This window comes from Diadema antillarum, unplaced genomic scaffold (genome assembly GCF_040938485.1).
Source record: "Diadema antillarum isolate AM-2024a unplaced genomic scaffold, OU_Dant_1.0 scf00000100, whole genome shotgun sequence".
NCBI lineage: Eukaryota > Metazoa > Echinodermata > Echinoidea > Diadematoida > Diadematidae > Diadema > Diadema antillarum.
Window position 1 is genome coordinate 598,380 of NW_027270989.1, and position 21,986 is coordinate 620,365.

The following is a 21,986-nucleotide window of genomic DNA, read 5'->3' on the forward strand; positions in this document are numbered from 1 at the left end:
TTTTTTAAGTCTGGTGGACTGAATTTCATCAACTTTGCATTGTATGTACAATGTAGGCCTATGTACTGTATTTGTAACTTGAGTGATGGGTAACTTTTTTTTTAATCACTAACAGAGGGGTCAGTCTGTACAATGTTGACAGTTGACAATCAGATCTAGTACATACACTTCAAAGTGACCTTAGCAAGCATTAGGGTTTGGCCACACACACATTCAATTATATACACATTCACTGCAAAGTTGCTTTTGTTGTTTTCTTCTTTAGTGTTTTCTCGAATTGTAGATCTTGGTTTACATCTGTAGGCTTTGTCTATGGACACTATAAACACACATGCAATGTGCTTGTACATGTCACACATTACAACAACAATCTCCAAACATTGATTCACTATAAAAGATCCACAAGTGTCTGGAGAAGAGCAAAGAGGCAGAAGCTCCTAGAAGACTTGTTTGCTGTCATGCTTAAGTGAGAGTCAGTGGGTAAGGCTTTGCGTCACGCCGGCGTGACGGACAAATAGTCAGCGGCCAGTCACGGACTGAGGGAGACTTTGCTACTTAAGGCGGCTCCGAGATCCGATTGGCGTGTATTCAAGGGTGGTGAAAGTGATTGCGGGAGCATCAGGCTAAGTAGAAGTCTCTGTGATCCTCTCACTCACACTCATTCTTGCTGTCTCCCTCTCTCTGTTTATGATGCTAGGTGCTGGTGGTCCGACCTCACCCAAAGAGGAGCTTCAAGAGAGTGATGCACTGCAGCCAGAGAAACTCTTGAAGGTAAGCTGCTCCAGTTTCCATGGAAACACATTAATCGTTTAAAATATACTATGCTTGTAGTACACTCCTACATTCTTTGGCAAGATTCGTCTATGGACCAACATTCTTGTTTGGTGGATGCTTCTTTAATACCAATTGAGTCGTGATGTAAATGAGTCGTACAGGTTTGACGTGTATACCTGGAACCTGTGAATTCATATTTTCTTTAATGCAGGGAGTTACTCTGAATGCAGTTGTATAGTTATTGCTAGGTTGGGCAAGCTTTATAGCACAGTGTGGATAGCTGTTGTGGTTTCCATGAATCTCAAATTCTGCCTTCAGGACAGACTTTTTCTCCATAGAATCACCTAGAATCTAGACTGAACTCTGACTTTTTTCTTATTTGTTACACGTAGCTGACGTACAAATTGCCCCACAGGTTTCCCTAAAAAGAGTTCCCCTACCCACTCAGCATCTACATCTCAAATACCATTGAATTTGGGAATACAAATAGCAACATTCTTTTTTTTTTCAAAAAAAAAAGCAAGTTTTAAAGGCATGTTTTATAGATAATCTGATTTCAGATTTTTTTTTTAAATGTCTGAAAAATTGTGATTTTCATATTCTGTTTATTATTCTCAGTGTCATCTCTGATTTGATAATTTTTGCCACTTCTGTATTCATTTCTTCCAATTTATCCTTTTTCCTTGGGTTTCAGTGTTTGCAAGTGTGAATTTATTCATTCACAAACATCACTTGCGTACAAATATTAAAATTACCACCAAAAAAAAAAGGTTTCAAAAGTATTCTGGAATGGTCCAAAATAGGCTGAAATTGCATCAGAGAGCATCCACAACCGCAGACCCCAGCTGCAAGGGACTTCGCGCTCGTGATGCCCCCAAAAAAATTTCAGGCCCTGGAGACAAATGCCACTGGCGTCCCTGATACAAGCAGGTTGTCTAATGCTAGGGCTCAATGTTAGCTGTGGCTCGGTGGCCTGGGGCCACTAAAAATTGATGTAGGGCCACTAAATTTTAAAGATGGTCGTCTTTTGGTGGCCTGTTTGGGCAGCTGAAATTCAAAATGGATCGTTACATATGCTTTCGTGGCGGGGCCACCACATATCTTTCTCGGGCCATCAAAATTTCAGATTTCAAGAGATTTTAGTGACTCAAACAGGCTCCCCCCCCCCCCCCCCCCCCCCCCCAAAAAAAAAAAAAAAAAAAAAAGTTAGTGTCAAGCCCCATCTATGGTAATGGCAGACTTTAACATGTTTGGTTTTTTTTTCACATCTTTTAATAGTTCCCCAGAAGTTGGCTATTGCATTAAGTGCACAAATACTTGAAATTCCCAGAATACTTGTCAAAATGTGCCAAAGAGCAGATTCCTCCCCCCCCCCCCAATCTGTTATCACATCTTTTATATATATGCAGTGGTAACCATCAACATGTCATCAAATTTTTTACATTTTATGCTAAATGTTGGTAACTCCTACCCATCTATAAAGACTAAAGACAGTCCCCTGCAGAAATAAGGTTAATTGGAGCATGTTGCACATTGGAATGAATGGCATACTTCTTTCTTCTTCTTTTTTTCTTTTTTTTTTGGGGGGGGGGGCATTTGGGCCAAAAGCATCCAGGAATTTTAGCATGTCTAGAAGCGGGTCTCTTGTTTGTTCTCATACTGCACATTCTAGCAGCCCTCGTAATAGAACAGTGCATTCGCAAGTGGCAGTCTATTATGGATATTGGAGAATATGGAAGATGTGTGGATTCTTGCATTTGAAAGGAACCCAACAGCGTGTTTGCTCTTCGGAAAAGGGGAAAAAAAAGAAAGAACGAAAAAAGAGGTGGCGTTACAGCTTTTTAACTTTCTTCTCACCGACAGGGTATTACGTACCTTGTTGTTTGTTCTAGATTGGGCAATCAAAACACTATTGACAGCTATGTGTAGCCACTCACTGTAGAAACAGTGTCATTGTTCTCTATTTGTGTGTGTTGAGACTTAGCCAATGTGGTCTAGTGAAACTGATGAAAGGGGGTTAAAAGAAGACAGAAGGAGTGAAATCTGGAGCAGATAAAAGAGGAGCTCAGTCAGAAGCAGTATGATGCCTGAAAATGCACCTAATTATCTGCTGAGAAAAAACTCTTGGGGCATACACTTTTTGTATAAACATGCCATTGATCGGTTTCCAGTGTAGGGTACAAGACTAGCGCTGTTTGGGAGTGGACAGCAGAAAGACATTTGCTCTGGTGCAGAAGACACATTGGGGTGAAGTTCTCTGTCGCATCCATTTTATTTCTTCATTTTCTTTCCACATCATTGTGTGGCCCTGTTGTGCAAGCGTAAGTCAGCTTTATTTTCACAAAACTTGATCTCTAGTTAAGACCATGTGGGAGCAGAATTTCACATCAAAATTTGGGGTCAAAGTGTCTGTTAGTTTGCATATACAATGTATGGAGTTATTGTTGTTGTTGTTGTTGTTTTTTAATGGAAATTTCATTGTAAGCTGTTTAATAGAAGGAGTGCAGAATATTTGCCAGTCTGTTGTTATTGAAGGCTGATATGATGCACATAAATCTCCATCTAGTACTGCAGTATTTGATTTGTCAATCAACCAGAAGTTTACTAAACTTTTCAAACTTGCTGGAGGCAAAGTCCTTGGAAAGGTTTTGTGCAGCAACTTGTGTTTGACAAGTACAAGTACAATGTAGCAAGTGATGTTATTTGTTTTATCTCATGCAACCGTGTATGTATGTGAGAAAGGTGTTTTCAATTCCAGTCATTTGTTTGATGTCTATTGATCTAGCACAGGTAGTGGTAATGTGTCAGTAAATCCGGCTAACATTTGTTCAACTGTGAAGTATGGATGGTCTATTGGTGTCTACTGCTGTAAAAGAACATTATGACGGAAATGCGTTATATTCTTTTGATATGTAATTGCCACATTTGTTTTCTTGTTACAAAATGAAACAAGGAAAGTCATTAATCTAGATAAAGAATGATCACCTTGCAACTGGTATTGTGAATTATCATAGATTTGTTGCATTGATCTACCTTAGAGTCATCTTCAAGTATCTTGGAATTCAAGGTGTTTGCAACAAGAAAATATGTAATGCAATCTTCTTTCCTCACACCACCCCCCCCCCCCCCAAAAAAAAAGGGGAAAAATGGATAAAGTGTGTATATGTAGTTTGGGGAATGAGTTCCATGTGTGCACCTACAATGTAAGATTGTGCCTTCAAGGGTATAGGATTTCAAGGATTTGAATAGAGTTGGGGTTTTCTTAGTGAGATGAAAGCATTTCTGAGTCCTAGGGTTTAGAGATGAGAGGTGAGGTCCAGGTTTTACTCTATCATACTTATGAATGTAAAAAATTTTCCTAGTTTTGTTGAAATTTATAATGTGCTCTTGTAACTACCGCAGTTGTAACTGCTGTTGATGTGGAGGAAAGGATATGGTATGTATTTGATATCGCACAGTAGCACATTGTAAAAGCAAGGAAGAAGAGCGAGGTTTCGTCAAAGATCAACAAAATATTGTATCTCTGCACGTGGCATTATGAATAGCTCAAGATGTGTGAAAATGTCAAATTTTCCAACCACTGAGAATCTAGACTACTGTAAAAGTGGAAATTTTCGCAGTGTTGAAATTTTCGGGCAACCAAAAGCTAGCGCAAAAATAAAAGCACGCGAATATTTTTGCATGCCTTATGTTCTCTTAGTTGATGTCTTGACTTTGGGGAATTAAAAACACGCGAAACTCTTCTTACCCGGCCAAGCGCGAAAAATTAGTCGCGCGAAAATATCCACTTTTACAGTATTCAATTGCTATGCAGTATCGTTAAATTTGCAGAGTACTTCTTTTCTTCTCTTTGGGGGAATGATAGAAATTGGCAGAGATGGCACAAGTTTTGGAGGCCAGGGAAGCACAGATCATTCATCTGAGCCAGCAGAATGGAGAGCTGCAAGACTCCGTTTCTGTCCTGAAAACGTGAGTGAAGAGGAGGAGGAGGAGAATGGTGATGATGATGATGCTGATGATGATGATTATGGTGATGGTGATAATGGTGATGATTAGATGATGATGATGATGATGATGACGATGACGATGATGATACTGGTGATGATGATGATGATGATGATGATGATGATACTGTGGTGATGATGATAATGATGATTATGATTATTATTAGTGATGGTCATGATGATTGATGATCATGATAGTGGTGACTGATGATGATGATGATGATGATGATGATAATGGTGATGATGATGATGGTGATAATGGTGATGATGATGATGGTGATAATGGTGATGATTGGATGATTATGATTATGGTGGCTGATGATCATGATGATGGTGATAATGGTGATGATTGGATGATGATTATGATATTACTGATGATGATGATGTGATGAGAATGATAATGATAGTGATCATGATGATGATAATTATTGGCAATAGCAGTGGTAATGGTGGTGTTAGTAGTGGTAGCAGTAGCACTCAAAACTACATGTACGTAGTAGTGGTTGTAGTCATAGAAATAAAGTTGTAATTGGTAGAATAATTATAACAATAAGATCAGCAACAGAAATAATAGTTATATCACTGCAGTTAGTGTTCTCTGCTTCTCCGGCAAGTTCTAACACAGAGAAATGAAATATAACTGAAATGTTCATAAAATCATCATTTTCATGTATTTATGGAAAATCCTGGAGAAATAGTATATTACGAACACACTCTGTGAGTAGAGATTTAGTCTACTGGGAATGTCAGTTATTCTCTCATTTGTTATAGATATCATCTGTGACTGGCCTGATGTGAGGCAGTTTGTGCTTTGAAATTTATATACAATGTAAAAATTCGTAAATCTTATTTCATGAAATTAGTAGAGCATGATACATGCCTGACAAGCCAAGGTTGTTGATTCACAGTGGTGTTTGTCAAGTAAACAAAGTTCTCTGCCATATAAATCTGTAAATCTAATTAGGGTATCCCTTATGGTACTGTAGACGTTTTGTGCATTAGTAGACAATGTTTCAACTGGCTGGCACTCATTTGTTTAATGTCATTATTTGAAACAGGAAGTCCAATTAAATGTAATGATGTTCTACTTTGGAATAGTGTATAGTTCATAAACATATTCTTGAGTGAAATGTCACATATATAGTACTAGTAGGAATATCAAAATATCTCTCCAGCGTAGCAAATATTCCTGGGGAATGCAAAATCAAGAGAAAGTAAAGGTGCTATTTTGAGACACTGTGTAGTAACATGACTTTTGTCAAATATCTAAAACACATTGCCTACCTTTTTTTTCTTCTTTTTTTTCCCATTTTTTTTTTCATAATCATTATCTATATGCTGTACTTGTCAATAGTGTCTTCTCATTGTTCATGGCATTGGAGGAATGTAGTACAGTGGACTTCCGTTATAATGAAATCCTTGGGGCCGGCAATTTTCTTTCGTTATATCAAAATTTCGTTATAACCGGACAAATGAACATAACAATACATTAGAGTGGGTAATGTTGCGGCCTGAATTTTTACTTCGTTGTAACCAGAATTTCATTATAACCGTGTTCGTTATAACGGGAGTGCACTGTACTCACATTAGGTATTTAATAGGGCACTATCAATAGTATCATTCATTTTGACTTATAACAATCACTTGCCAAGTTTTCACCTCATCTAGCTACACGGTGGCTTAATTTTCAATGATGACATGGATCAAACTGATTACACACATTCATCCATTGTGCACGTTCACATTATGTTTCTGGCATGCATCAACTTCTTTGCACCAACTGCAGACAAGTGCATGAATCGGAAGAGGCGCGCAAGAGCGAGTCGTACGACTTGGACGAGCTGACGAAGGAATTCACCCAGCGAATCAGCGCCATGGAAAAGAAGCTGCAAACGGCCAACCGGGAGCGAGACCAGTTCAAGAAGGACTCGCAGAAGATGCAGAAGGCCCTAGATGACATGTGAGTAAAGTCTGTGGTGAATCCGTCTACCTTCCCTGCCCACCTAGAAGAAATAGTAATAATGATTATTAGTGTGTATTACTATGATAATGATGATCTTACTGTTATTATTATTATTATTATCATTATTATTATTATCATTATTATTGTTATTATTGTTATTATCATCATCATCATCATCATCATCAAATATTGTTATTACAAGCAAAATTATTATTACTTTATCAGTATCTTATTTGGCATTGTCACAGGAAAGACAAATAGATATGACCTGCATTGTTTCATCAACATTACATTTGATGATTTCTGCCATGAATAGTGTAGTGTCATTCAGGATTTTTTTGGGATCTTCACTTTTTATCTTTAGCATTTTCATATTAAAATATGGCCGCAATGTACATTGTAGCAAAACATTAACTCTCAGAGTACCTAAAAAGTAAGAAAAAAGAGGGCAGGGGGAGGGGTCCTTGGGTAGATACGTGTGATATTGATGAGCAGTTTGATTACTGGTGCAAAGTTTGTTTGCATTGAGGTAGATGTTAAGATTCTGCAACTGGGGAAAGGGGAGGTCCTTCTGTGTGTGACTGCTTTCATGAAACAGGATGAAACAGATGTCATTTGTTTGTCGTCACATCACCACTTAAATGACTTTTTGTTCTCTATGTGTTTTTTTAGCTCCATTAATTAATGCTTAATGGGGCAGTGAAGCCTTGATGTGCATGCTTCGCCCCACAATAAAAGTGCAGCATATGTACTGCTGGTCCTGGGATGGACACACTGTGTCTTGTTTGTTTTCCTGAAGTCTTCCTCATGCATGTAGTTACGATGTCATGTCCGCAGTTGACCCCATTTTTTCTTCCAGAAGGTCCTGTCATTTTCTTTGTCCATTGCCATATTGACCCCCAACACTTACACAGACTTACAACCCCAAGTATCTCTTAAAACGGGACCCCCTTTGCAAACTGGAGACTCTGATCCCGTGAACACGCACACGATATTCTGTGCAAAGTGCGACGTCCCTTGTAGAAGGGATCCCGTTCTAAGGTTATAGTCTGTAGACGATCTCTGGTGCCATCTTAGCGTTTGCTTTTAGCATTTATGACAAAACTGGATGAGGTATAATCCAGTAAATAAAGATCATGAATATTTTCATTCTGTTTGAATTTGTTTTTATGTTTGAAGTTGTGGGGGAGGGGGAAGCTAAACCTTAAACAGGAGAAATTCAAACAAACTCAAGTGGATGAGTGGGAGATTTTGTGAAAATGCCCTCAAAGCAGGAGATCTCTTGATGAATAATCAGGAGAGCTGGAGTCTCATATACCAAATACATTGTGCATGCTCCAGCCATTTGCCTTACAATGTATGTTATGGGAGGAGATTTTGAAATGCACACCATGTTGAGCAACTGTAAAGTCTTTCTAATACACAGAATGTTTTTTAGCCTATCAGTTACTACTAGTTTTAAATGTCCAAGTATTGAAGATCATGATGAGTGACTAGTCTGGAATGTAAGCATGGTGCGTAGTAGATTTGAGTATTTTCGAAACACAGATAAAACATAAGCGCAAGGAAAAGTGTTCATTTAATCTCAGCTCAGCCCTTTTGATGCACGCTGATGAAAAAGCAACCAATGTAGTTGACTCTAATTTTGGATCGCAATATTATATGAAATAGATAATTGCTAGGACGGACATTTTGTCACGTTCTACCCTGATGCCTGTGAAGTGTCACATGATGCACTGCAGTGCACAAGGTTAGCTTGTTTCTCTTCATGGCAAATTGTGAAGAAAAGCTTAAGGTGAAAGAAAGGAGTGAACCGACTGCAACATGTTGTTTCAAGAAAACCATCCTGTAACCCTTGAGAGGAATAAAAAAGTACAGCCACAAAGTTGGTTACCCTAGCGAAAGATGAGCGGTTCACATACTGCACTATTCTTTGAACACCACACTCCATGAAGCTACGGTGTCTCTGTCCAAAACAGAACCAAGTGGAGACCTGTTAATTACTCCTTTGTCTAAGGTGTCCTTAAAGTGAAAATCTTCAGGCTGAATAGGACCTCTATTGCGGTTTCTTGGCGGAGGAAGCCGTACAACACAATTGTCAGTATCTCGTATCCGCATCGTCCACTTTTGTTCCCACTTGAGTCAGAAATTTTGTGCCGTTTTCTGATTTATTGGTGCAGAGAGAAGAGCGACACGACGGGAAAGCTCCTTGCCGAAAAAGACGAGCAGATCACGGAGCTGCTGACGGAAGGAGAGAAGCTGTCCAAACAACAGCTTCAGAATTCCACCATCATCAAGAAACTGCGGGCCAAGGAGAAAGAGACGGACAAACTCGTGAAATCACAGAAGTGAGTGGCTTCTTGCCTTGCTGGTCTTGTTTACAGTTCAAGGCTCTTTCTTGTTTTTGTTTTTGTTTTTGTTTATATGTGTGTGTGTTTGGTTTTTTTTTGACATGGCATCTCCTGATATAACATACCGGAAGAGTATAGCATGTGTACAACTCAAGTGTATCAAAGCTTCTTGGCAATTCAGGCAAAATGTTTTTGCAGAAACCCGGGCCCTGTTTCACTTTCATGGGAACTATCATAGACAATGAATCTATATTTTAAAGTGCAAAAGACAAGTTGAGAGTGTTAAAGCAGTAAAACAATGAACAATCTGGCAGTTAGGATTGTACTGTAACGCCCACACTGAATGTACAGAATTATTGATCCATACTGCATCTGGTTAATGTCACTCAGTGGGCATGTTTTTATGCATTGTAAAGTTTATAGGTGTAAAGGGAAATTTCCCTTATGGGAATTCTGCCACATGTTGTGTTTATGCAGCATTACTTGTTCATATCTCATCTGGCCTCTTGTTGGAACATGCATGCTAATAATCAACTAATTATATACATCCAGCCTAAGGGAATATAACAGTCTCCTTATCAGGCAAACCATCTGATTTATTTTATATCAAATATGAGCTAGATAGCAGTAAAATATGGATGCTCTGCATAACAGAAGAGTATATGGCACCTTGAGATTTATTACACTGAAGAGTAAAGTTCAAACATTGTTGCCTACAATTTGAAAGAGGTTGAAGTATTAAATAGGGAACATGTGAAGCACAAGTCATAAAAAAAAGAAGAAAATCTGCAGCAAAAAAAAAAAAAAAAGTTTAGTGAATTGGGATGGGATTAGCCCTATGACACAGTACAACTGTTGTATATCACTTGCAGGCTCTCAGAGTTACATAATTTTGGTATGTTACAATACTGTGTAGTATTATGACTTTGTTGCTGCTGTTATTGTTATATCACTCCTTCTGTATACCAAATCCCTGGTATGCCAAGCCCCAATTCATGCCATTATTATGTCACTCATAATGTGATACAGGGAACAGCTTCAGCAGGCTGAAGGAAGAGTGGAACACTTGGAAGAAGTACTGAATGGCAAGGAAGATGTGGAAAAGAAACAGAAAGGTGATTTACTTTATTTCATATAATGTTTAGGAGGAGAGGTGACATATACTCATATATTAAAAAACCAAAAACAAAAAAGCATTGCAGTTTGCCTCCCATGCATAATGATTAGAGATGAGGCACAATTATACTTCATTATATACAGCTAACACAGACAAAAAAACCCCCAAACAAACGAACAAACAAACAAACAAACAAAAAAAAGCAATAGCCAATGTCAGCATCACTGCTGTTTTCACAACAGCAGTAACTTTAAAAGAATAGTATAGTATTGGAGGAGCTGTGGATTTGGCTTTTAACTGTTAGCAAGATACCAAGAAGCCACTTATGAAATAGTACAGAGCATGCCATTCTGAGAAGAATTCAAAGTTTATCTAATGAAAATTGGTTTTGGAATGGCTGAAGTAGAACAAAGCAATCATTAAGGTGGGTCCCCCCTTTTATTAATAGTATTGCTGTGTTTTGAGTATCTCCTAACCAATTTTCATCAAATGAACATTTAATTCCTTTTGAAATTACATAGTCTTTCATAAGTGGTTCCTCAATACCTCACCCAAAAATGTTAAAAACCTGAAGTCAGGTCTCGATCAAAACTATACGAGCCCTTTAACATCCTTTTTGTGCAAAGCTTGCTGATTTCAAAGTAGATTGTCATTGATCTCATCTCTCTTTAATGTTTTTTAAAGGAAGGATTATTTCCATTTAGGACAGTACAGGTTAGACATGATTGACATACAGCTTTGTGTGCAATAGTAGAGACAGAGTGTATGATAAATGAATATTTAAAAAATGGAGCTGAAATTTGAATCTGTAAATGCAGAAAGGTAATTTTAAATGAGCTTACACAAGAATGACTTGTAAAGATGGAGCTTTGTTTGTAACAGAATGTTTAAAAAAAAGACTCAAATTGAAATTTGATTCCATTGAAGGAAAATGATCATTCATGAATAAGATAATCTTTTTCCGAGGAGAGATATTCGTGGGGATTAGAAACGAGACACCATCAAAACACACCCAGCTATTTTTATTTATTTTATCTTTTTAATGAGGAGATCCATTTCATGGTGTGGCAATTACCATTAACATGATTAGGAGTGAACAGCTGAAGTGATACACGATTACAAATCATTATTTACAAATAATTATGTACTAATAAACAAGTATTGAAAATCGAGTGAAATATTATATATTACAGGGCCTCACAGTCACAGACAAGAAAAAACAAACAAAATTAACTGTACAACCGCAAGGATGTACTAAGTGATAAGCATTAAACAAAAATCTAGTATACAATGGAATGAACAGGCAAGTATTCTTAACCTGTGACTGTAGTCCACCCCTTGAGGCATTTCCAACCTAGGAATGTATGTCTATCCTCTGAATGTATTTCCAACCTTTGACTGTAGTCTCAACCTCCGAATGTATTTCCAACATATTGTATAATTTCCAATCTGTGAGTGCATATCCAACCCCTCACTGAGTGTTACCACAACCTCTGAATGTATTTCCAACCTCCGACTGCAGTCCCAACCTCTGAATGTATTTCTGACATTGGACTGCATTCCTAACCTGCAAATGTACATGTATTTCCAATGTCTGATTGTATTCCAAATATGTGAATGCCTCTCCAGATGCCATCAAAACCCTGAACCTGGCAGTAGAGAGGCAGGAGAAGGAGATCGCATCACTGAAGACGGAGTTAGATGAGGCCCGAGAGAAGGTCCGCAGCACGCAGCACGCCCTCGATGGCTCGTACAAGTAAGTCAAATCTCGGTCTCAAAATGTAATTGGGGTAAAGACTTACTCTCCATGGTTCCATGACATTTGCTCCTGTGACATGTGCTCTCATGAAATATCTGCACGCTAAGCCAAACTAAATTCTACCCACAAACATAAACCTAACCCTAATCCCAATATTCTAACCTAACTAAATGTAAAACCCAATTACGACCCTAACCCTAACCCTAAGTCCTTGGAGAAAGTAAGTATGGAGCAATTGTTGAAGAAACAAATGTCGTGTCTCTGACCATCATAACTTTGATTCTCATTCAAGTCACGTGATGATGAAAACATGAAAGCCTGCTGAAAAAAACAAAAACAAAAACAAAAAATAATGCTGGTATAGCATTACAATCTAATGAATCAAAATTTTGTTTCCATTTCCACACTCTGAAATGTTTTGGTTCTAAAGTCCTTAAGCATGCTTTAACACTTCAATAAAATGATGTGCAGTCTAATAATTTGGTAGGACTGTTTGTGTCTTTACTGCAAGTGTTCTGCAGTGTGACTTTCATTGAATTCCACCTTGTATTTAAAACCATCCATTAACAGTTCCTCAAATATCATACAGGAATTGATCAATCATTAAAGTGATATCATAGAGGAATTGATCAGTCATTAAAGCGATTCATGAAAATGCACAGTAATGGTATTCTTCATGTAGTATGTATTGAGCACTTTACTGTGGAATTGCCTATTTGCCAATCCCCCGTCTGCAGAGAACTCGCGGAGCTGCATCGCAGCATGGCGGCCAAGGAGAGCAAAGTACAAGAAAGCGCCCTCAGTGCCGAGATGAACGCCAAGGAGGAGTTGAAGCTGGCCCTAGAGCGATCCCAGCTGGAGGCCAGGAGGCAGCAGGAGGGGCTGCTGCTGCAGGTAAGCTGGAGCTATATACCATCTTTCCTCTTCCTCAAAGTTTCCCAGATTAAGGCACTATGTTAGAGAGCACTTACCTGTAGGTGGATGGTACATTAACAGAGTGGTGATGTTAGCTTTAAAACATATCTGATAACCCCATAGTTCATGTTGGTAAATGTCATCATTCTTCCTTCCAAAGTTTTCCAAGTTAATGCACTGGGTAATGCAGCACTGGCACGTAGATGGCTAGAACATGAATGGAGTGGTGATGTTAGCTTTTAAAAACAAACCTGATCCTTCATAGTCCATACTGATAAATACCATCATTCTTCTTTCCCAAAGTTTTCCAGATTAATGCACTGTGTTACTGAGCACTCACCTGTAGATGGATGGTAAATAAATGGGGCGGTTATGTTAGCTTTCAGAAAATCTGATACCCATAGTTCATGCTGTTATCTTGTAAATTTCATATATCAAGCATAAATTAAAATTGTGCATACAAAAATTATTCATTTGTTGTAGCAATGCTTATTTTTGGTTCAAGGTATCTTCATGGAACTTAGTATATATGCTTGTACTGATGGGCAGTGATTATCTAGGGAAGTTGGGGTCGTGGGTCAAAGGTCAGGGGGTCAAAGGTCAAGGTCAACTCCTCAAAATATCACTACTTTCCTTAGAATGCAATATGCCTGAAGGTTTTTTTTTTTTAAACTTGATGTATGGCATGTATTACCCAATATATATTTTATGGGAAGTTTCTTGCCAAAAGGTCAAAGGTCAAAAGGTCAAAGGTCAAGTGAAAGTGCTAAATTGCACTTTTTCCTCCATATCTCGAAAGTAACTCCAGGTATCATCATGAAACTTACATATTTATGCATGTTCAACCTAACAGTGATTCTCTTTGGAACTGTGAGGTCAAAGGTCAAAGGCCAGGTTTAGATAATGCTATTTTCCCATTTGATACTGAAATTATACTTTTCCTCAATACCTTGAAAATTACTCAATGCATAAACTTATAAAAGGGTCAAAAGTCAAGTAAAAATCATCAGTTCCCCAAATACCTGCACTCTGACATTTTAATCATTCATCCAATTGAACCTAGTTCTAGGAAAGTGAACATTCAGCACATTTGTGTCAAACCTGTCCTTTTAATATTTTGCCAATTGTGTGAAACTGTCATCACACATTGTCAAGACATTGTACTATAGACCTATTAGGAGAACCATGCATTATGGCGGAGGCATATCAGTAGCGATATATCTAGTTCTTCAAGCTTTCACTTCTAGTTCCAGCAAAGATTAGAGAAATTATGTATTTAATGTAATGTATTATAATGTATTCAGATATGATCAGTTAAAGGACCTATGAAACTAAATATTTACAAATGACCCGAAGTAATGGCAAGTGAACCTTTTTAGCAAGTCCAGGACCAGGAAGAGTGGAAGGATGTCACAGGCCTGTAAAATATCAAGGATGATGTAGAAATTGTAATGACAGCAATGAACCAAAATGGGTTTCAGAGTAGGCGAGAAAGTTACATGACCTAAAGTGACCCCTTTTGTTGGGTGTGGTAGGTGAACGACCTCCAGCTGAGTCTGAACCGGGCGGAGCAGCAGAGTGCCAGGAAGGAGGAGTCTTTCCGTCAGGAGGTCGCTGACCTCCAGCAGAGGCTTCAGGAGGAGGAGGCTCGTAACCAGGAGCTCAGCCAGAGTGTGTCTGCAGGTAGGTAGGGCACCCTCACAGCCCCACTGGTGATAGTATTCATTTTTCTGGGGTTTTTTTGACATTCCATTACTTTTTTCTCTTTATCTCATTTTATCTTTCTCTATCTTATCATTTTCAAAATTGCCGTGTGACATTCGAAAATTGCTGAAATTCATATAGATATGCGTACATCAAGACTGTAGAGAAAGTTAAGATCAACAATATATTCAGATTTTAGTCACTGTGATGAGGCAAATAAGATAAAAATGATATTTACTGTGCACAGTGGATACATGAAAACTGAAGAACAGGTTGGCAGGCTGGAGAGGTATTTGGGTGACCTTCATTAACCTGTGAGACCCAAATTGACAATGAGAAAAGAAAATGATGAATAAATGCTTAAAAATAAATGAATGAATGAATGAATGAATGAATGAATGAATGAATGAATGAATGAATGAATGAATGAATGAATGAATGAATGAATGAATGAATGAATGAATGAATGAATGAATGAATGAATGAATGAATGAATGAATGAATGAATGAATGAATGAATGAATGAATGAATGAATGAATTAATGAATGAATGAATGAATTATTGCATATAGATGAATGAATAAATGCATATATGTACATGTTTAATGAGTGAATAAATTTGGTTTGTTCTGTATGATTCGTCTCCTTCCAGCCACCCGCCCTCTGCTGAGGCAGATTGAAAACCTCCAGTCCACCTTCAACGCCCAGTCCTCCACGTGGGAGCAGGTGGAGCGCAGCCTGACTGAACGGCTGGCCGACGCCCAGTCCCAGCTCGCCGCCGCCACGGAGCGCGAGCGTGCCGCACAGGAGGGTGCCCTCGGGGCAGGGTCCAAGATGGCGGCCCTGGAATCGCAGCTGGCCATGACACGGCAGGAAAAGTCGCGGCTCTCAGCCCTTCTGGAGGTGGAGAAGGCACGACTAGAGAATCTGGAAGAGACCAAAACAAGGTGAGAGGAGTTGCCTCCTTAAAGATCAATCGATGGTAGGATGTGAGGTTTTTTGCTTCTTTCTGCACAGCCCTTTTAGTGCTTGACACAAATTTATGTCAACCCTTTATCTACTTTGTTCACCAATTGGCACAGATGTCTGGAAGCTAACTGGCTGTGAATGGATATTACCTATATGATTCCTCATATCTTAATCGTGTGAACATGACCTGCCAGTTAAGCTTAGGTATTGTTGTGCCCTCAGAGTAGGCTTGCCATCATTACATGAAACAGAAACGAGAGCCGTAAAGATATACTAAATTAAATGGTTATACAAGATCATAATTGATATTTGTTACAGTTTAATATTAACAGTATAAAGGAAAATAGTATGTCAAATAGGTGTTTTAGAAATTGAAAGGAGCATACTTATTGCTCATCACCGAATGTTAAAAATCATATCTAAGTGGCAACCCAGTTTGAATCCATGGAGGAACATGAATGGAGGTGATGAGATACAGTGTGGAAAGAAAATAGGAGATATGACAATAGGTAGCTACAAAAGAACTTCTAGACAAACAAAGAGTAGGTTTTGCATCCATGTAGCAATTGGTAGCCGTTGAAAACTTTGAAAAATGGATATAGAAACAAATTAAAAGTGCCTGGAAACAAGACTACATTAAACTTAGAACATATAAAAGACATTATATATATTCAGAATGAATGGAAAGTGCCATGAACTAATAGGCAACAACAACATAGGGGAATTAAAGACCACTTGCTTCAATGTGCATTGCCAGGGACTTCCACCACATGGAGAACCAGCTCCAGTCCTACGTGAAGGCCCTGGGGGACGCCCAGAAGGAGAAGGTGGGTCTGGAGAAGCAGCTGGAGCTGGAGAAGATGAGACTGGAGAACGAACGCAAGAAGCTGGCCATCACACAGGAGGCCTTGGAGGAGAAGGTAATTGAGGTGCAGAAGTGAAGTGCCAGTATGCCTACATTATATCAAGCATGTGGGACTGAGGGAGGAAAACTTATTTTGTAATCTTATTTCGTGTGTATGTATGTGTGTGTGGGGAGGGAATGTTTGTGTTATTGGAAGATGTGGGGTGGTTTTATCTCAAGCATAGTTTGTCAGATTTATTACAGGAAACCCATTTCATTAAGATTACTCTTGTACAGTCTAATTGCAGATTGTTGTTTGTTGGATCAGAAATATTGAATTATGAATCAGTCCTCTTGCATTAAATTCAATTTGTAGTGTAAATTATATCCTGTGTGTGACCCCTTCACTTCTTGCTGATCTTGGCAACCTGTAATGCCATTTCAAGTAAGACTGATGATCTTTTGTCGTTGTATCACAGGAGAAGCGTCTCCAGCAGGAGGAGATGTCAGGCTCCCACAGTCCAGGTTCCAGGGCCAGCACCCCTATCCACTCAGAGATGAGGCCCATCTTCAACCCTAGCCTCTCCAGGACACCATCCCAGGTTAGCCATGCTCCTTTTGTACCCTTTCATCTTACGGACGTGTGTCCTAAAGCCTGTTTTAGTTACCATAGCAACCACTGCTCTTTTAAACATGCTCTTTCCCTTCCCAGTAATTTGAAAACGAATGTGTCCTAGGACCTGTTTCGGTTACCATGGCAACAGCCAAAATACTTGTACTGGGTCGGTTGTTGTTCAGTTGCTGCTGCAGAAAGAAGTTGTAAATTCTCACAACCCATGTTGCAAGCAATTGGTTTACATGCTCATTCCCTACACCATAATTTTTTTAGGAAGTTGTATCCTAGAGTCTGTCTTATTTACCGTTGTAGCATAAAAAAATATCTATACTTGATTGGTTGAGATTCTCATTGCCTCTGTGTTGCAAGCATTACCATTCTGTCTAACTAAAAGCACCCATCTTGTGTGTCTTGCAGGGAGAGATATTGGAACGCACCATGTCCTCATCCATGATCGGATCGGTGTACGACAGCGTTGTGTCGGGGTCGGCCGCGTCCATCATCGAGAGCCTGCAGTCGCAGTTAAAGCAGAGAGAAGGGGAGATCGTTCAACTCCAGGTATGTACCTATTCAGCAAATGAAATTCCAGACAGTCATCATGTGGAAATGGACAGTGTCTGGGAATGGAGAGAAATGTTCAAAACAATCGTCTACCAAAGAAAATCACTCTTTCTTTCCTTCCTGTCCTCTCTTTGAAGAAGGATGTGTCCTTTAAAAGCAAAATTACTATTTCTTGTAGGAGAGCTGTCATTCTGAATGGGAAAGAAAAATTTCCCACTGGATTGGGCTCATCTCAGAGGACTCTATTGCTTTGATCATCACTCTTACCCCCCCCCCCCCCCCCCCAGAAAAGAACCGTAAACAAACAAACACACAAAAGAGAAGAAAACAACAACACAGGAAAATGCGTACCAGGTGAACAAACAGCCAAACCAGAAAAATGCAATATTGTATTAAGGTAATGTTGAGACTGATTGTGAAGCTCAGCTTTACAATTATATTTATCGCACGTTTATTCTTCTTTTGCCTTCTGGAGGTGCATGTAGAGATATTCTTGTGGCATCCGTAGCCTGAGAAATCATTCACTTTTGCTTTGATCCAACTTTTCCCTCCTGCAGAATGAGATATACCAGCTGGAGAGGACGAGATCGTCGATGGCGGAGGAGATCGTCAAGCTCACCAACCAGACGGAGACTCTGGAGTCCGAAGTCAGTAATGTGCCGGAACTGCGGATACAGCTCAAGGTAATGATATCTCAGCGTTTCTTCTGCAGAGCCTGTTAACCACAAGGGACATTGTATCAGCAAGAGGGAAATTGCATACATATTTAGTACAAGACAGTTTGACTTCCAGTAGTCCCTGTTGTCTTGTTTGTTCTTATGTACAGTACATGCAGTGAGCAGATAATGAGTATTGCAGTGGTGCGATGTGTCTGCTTCTTAAGGGGAATGAAACCCAAATGCTAATGACGTTATGTTCAATCTAATGTTGTTTGTAATATAATATGTTAACATTATACCCCAGCTCTATGAAAGGAAAATCAAGGGCTATGTTATTATGCTAGAAAAGTGAAAATATGTTGAATTTAATTTCCTTTATTTGGTTTTCTGTACGTAATGTCACAAAATGTTGGAATTCTGCTCATCCAACTATGGTTGCACCCAAGTATTCATCATTTTCCCTTCAATGTTACTATGTGTCAATGCCTTTTGGGTCTGCAGAATTTGTTGCCTTGCCAGTGCACTGCAACCTTTCAAGGGTTATTCATTACAAACTTATTTAAATGCAAAATTTTGGGCCTACAAAACCTTCACAAGCAAAATTTCTACAGTAGAAATGTTCAGAAATGTACGTATGTACAGAAATTCACTGTAGAAATGCAAATTTCTACAGTGCTAACTTCCTCAGCAATATTTTTACAGTGCAGACATATTTAGTGCAAAAATACTTTGGGCAAACTTGTACAGTACAAATCTTTCCACACGATAATATCTTTGATACCTTTGTATCCTAGTGTGTAGCACGTGATGTACTGTAGCATGTGATGTACTCATCATTCCTAACAGGATCTTCAGCACAGATACAATGCAGTGCTCCAGATGTATGGAGAGAAGGCGGAGGAAGTGGAGGAGCTTAAGTTAGACCTTCAGGACGTCAAGGAGATGTATCGACAGCAGGTGAGATTCAAACTTTTATCAAAACTTCATCAACAGCAAGTAAGACTAAAAACTTCAACAAAGCTTTCATGACGACAACAGTGGGGCATTTCATGAAGCATTTTGGTCGGATATTTTTCTGACAAACTGTTACAAGCTACTGAAATCCTTGCATCTGATTGGCTGAGAGCAAATTTGTCTGACAACTTTGTCGGACGAAATGCTTCATGAAATGTCCCCCTGGTAAGACTCAGACCTTGACAAAATTTCGTCATAGATGACAAGTAAGATCTAAACCTCAGCAGATCTTTCTTTTCGACAGTAGGTAAGATTAAAAACCTTGACAAAACTGAATACCAGTGAAATAGCTTTGCCAATTTTTGCTTGTAACCATGGATCAACTTATAAGATGCATAACTCTTTCTTTGATTTTGTGTGTGTGTGCTTATGCGTGTCTTTGTGTTCTTCTTTTCACTATGCCTTTAGAATCCTTTTTTTCTCTCTCTCTTTTTCTTTTTAAATTTGTCAAACCATAGGTATGTGCCAAAGAAATGGTCATTGTCTGTTATTTGAGGATGGGAATCAAGTATCTAGTACTGTAAAATGAGGAATGTTTGAGTGCATTGATTTCACGAATTTCAAGAGAGCCAAAATTTGTTAAATTAAATGCATGCCAAGTTCTTTTCTACACTTAACGCATTAAATGCCAGAGGCAATTTGTTAAATTTTTTTACCATGAAAAAGTCCGATTTGCAAAAATTTCATGCCACAAAAATATCTTGCTTTACGGTAACCATACTATTGTAGCTCTTGCAAATGATGAAAGTGCAATTTTTGCTCACATTTTCCAAATGGAAAATTGTGTCACTTTAACTATCCATTTCAATTTCGTCTTTCAGATCGAAGACTTGATTAGAGGATCGACATAGATTTGAAAGGAGATCGAGAGAGAAAGAGAGGGCTCCCTCACCTTGAAGTCATCGCTCTGAATTGAATCGGAAGTCTGAAAACCACGTGCAATGAATCCTGTCAGCCAGAAGAGAGGTGTTATGATAGAATCATCATTAAAGACCCTGCTAGCATGGAGAAACATGAGCGGTCTGATCGAATCGATCTTGAATTCGCTGCCCACCGAGATACATTTAAAAAACAACACAAACAGTGCCCGTTCGCCACATGTCAGCAAATGTGTGCATCGAAGCCTATGGTCATTGATTACTGTCGGCTCCTGTCAAGATTCTTTGGCTGTGTGTGTGACTGACAGGGAGATCATCAGTGATGAAGCTGTACATCATATATTACGAGGATTCTCGAACACAAGAGCCAGGCAAGCCTTCCTACTCCACTGTATTGACCGATTCGGGTTCGTTGAGGGCAGCAGACAATTTGTGGCACTGGGCGCAGCCATGAGGTGTCTTAGCCAACCTCCCCTCCTCTCCCCCCCCCCCGGGCAACATGTTTATCGCGCACGTGTAACAAAGATTCGCGCACTAAGCAAGCATTCGCGCACTCAGTACGACATGCCCATTGGCTAAAACAACCATGCGTCAGTTTTTCATTCCGTGCGCGGAAGGGGGTGGGGGAGAGGAGAGGGGGGGTCGGCTAAGACACCGCATAATGGCGCTGCCCATGCCAAAAATACACATTGCGCGTCACAGAATCGGTCAATACCCATGCTACCAGGCCTTTTGTGACTTGGATCTTATCAATTGCTGGAAGAAATACTTATCTTTTCTGGACCGCTCATTTTTTTTTTTTCTATCTATGTGTGTTTTAAAATGACAGTATAGGTAGCATTTAAGCTTTGTTTTAGCAAAAATGAATCAAACTGCATTTTTATCTAAAATGAGTGCACATTAAATTAATGTGTCCCTATCAGCTTTTCATTGCGCATAGTTGTATAGCGTGGGCAAATTTTGTATCATATTTGAAAGGAAAACTTGCTAGTGGCTGATGTAAACTAAAATCTTGAAACCTTTGTATGTATGATATGGTTAAATTAAGTGTTCAGATCTATGAAATATAAGAATTATATTTTATGACTTTTGTTTTTTGCCTTCCTTTGATGATATTGTTAATAGAAATTAGTTAAATTTGCACCTGGTGTGTTTGTATTTATGTATAGAGTGTAATGCAACAATGAGTCTAATCATGAGCTTAAGAAGTTTGTCATTAAAAAGCCATGTAATGTTTGGTAGGCAGTTCTTCTACCATAAGAAGAATTGAGGCATTGCGTAAAATTAGAAATAATGGATTTTGTCGATTTTACTGTTGTTGAAGGATTGCCATCTTCTCTTTAAACCTCTTCGATGTTTAAAGCAAAAAGGTTGTTTGTTATGAAGATGTCAAATTTGTCTGTGTACTTTGTATTGCTTAAGGTCACACAATCAGTTTGAAGGATTTTCTTCAATTAAGAGTTTTTGTGTAAATTGCTACCTTTTTCCTATATTTTGAGATGAAATAGAGTATTTATATTGGGTATATCACTATTTACAAAGCTCTGGTGCTGTTAGAGACTAGAAATGAGGTAATTGCCATGTACATTCTTAATTTTGTCAGAAATGATTTTGATTATTAAGCAGTGTTCAGGGAAGTGAAGTGTAAAGAAATTTACAGAAGTGTGTATGCAGATTTTGCAGGCATGGCAGCAGATTATGCGAGATATGCAAGATTAGGCAAGATATGATGGTGTCACTGAATGTTGGAATCTGTTTTGAGAACACCAGATGGGACCATTTTAGAAATGGCGTAGTTCATCTGAGAGTAACAACAGCATGTAGGTGTCTGCGGTGTGTGATAATGAGTGTGACTGAT

The 21,986-nt window shown here is 38.9% G+C and overlaps 1 protein-coding gene across 1 annotated transcript in view; it reads left to right on the forward strand.

The window, feature by feature from the left end:
- The window catches only part of LOC139718846 (TATA element modulatory factor-like), a 34,568-nt gene extending 13,980 nt beyond the window's left edge, over window positions 1–20,588 (forward strand). The window contains exons 4-18 of the mRNA XM_071630311.1: window positions 714–771; window positions 4,640–4,743; window positions 6,565–6,738; window positions 8,922–9,089; window positions 10,122–10,207; window positions 11,839–11,965; window positions 12,706–12,862; window positions 14,419–14,566; window positions 15,240–15,534; window positions 16,314–16,476; window positions 16,880–17,002; window positions 17,434–17,574; window positions 18,135–18,260; window positions 19,083–19,193; window positions 20,072–20,588. Coding sequence (XP_071486412.1) covers window positions 714–771; window positions 4,640–4,743; window positions 6,565–6,738; window positions 8,922–9,089; window positions 10,122–10,207; window positions 11,839–11,965; window positions 12,706–12,862; window positions 14,419–14,566; window positions 15,240–15,534; window positions 16,314–16,476; window positions 16,880–17,002; window positions 17,434–17,574; window positions 18,135–18,260; window positions 19,083–19,193; window positions 20,072–20,101 — 2,011 coding nt within the window. The 3' untranslated portion in view covers window positions 20,102–20,588. The remainder of the gene's footprint in view (window positions 1–713; window positions 772–4,639; window positions 4,744–6,564; window positions 6,739–8,921; window positions 9,090–10,121; window positions 10,208–11,838; window positions 11,966–12,705; window positions 12,863–14,418; window positions 14,567–15,239; window positions 15,535–16,313; window positions 16,477–16,879; window positions 17,003–17,433; window positions 17,575–18,134; window positions 18,261–19,082; window positions 19,194–20,071) is intronic.
- Window positions 20,589–21,986: the final 1,398 nt, after the last annotated feature.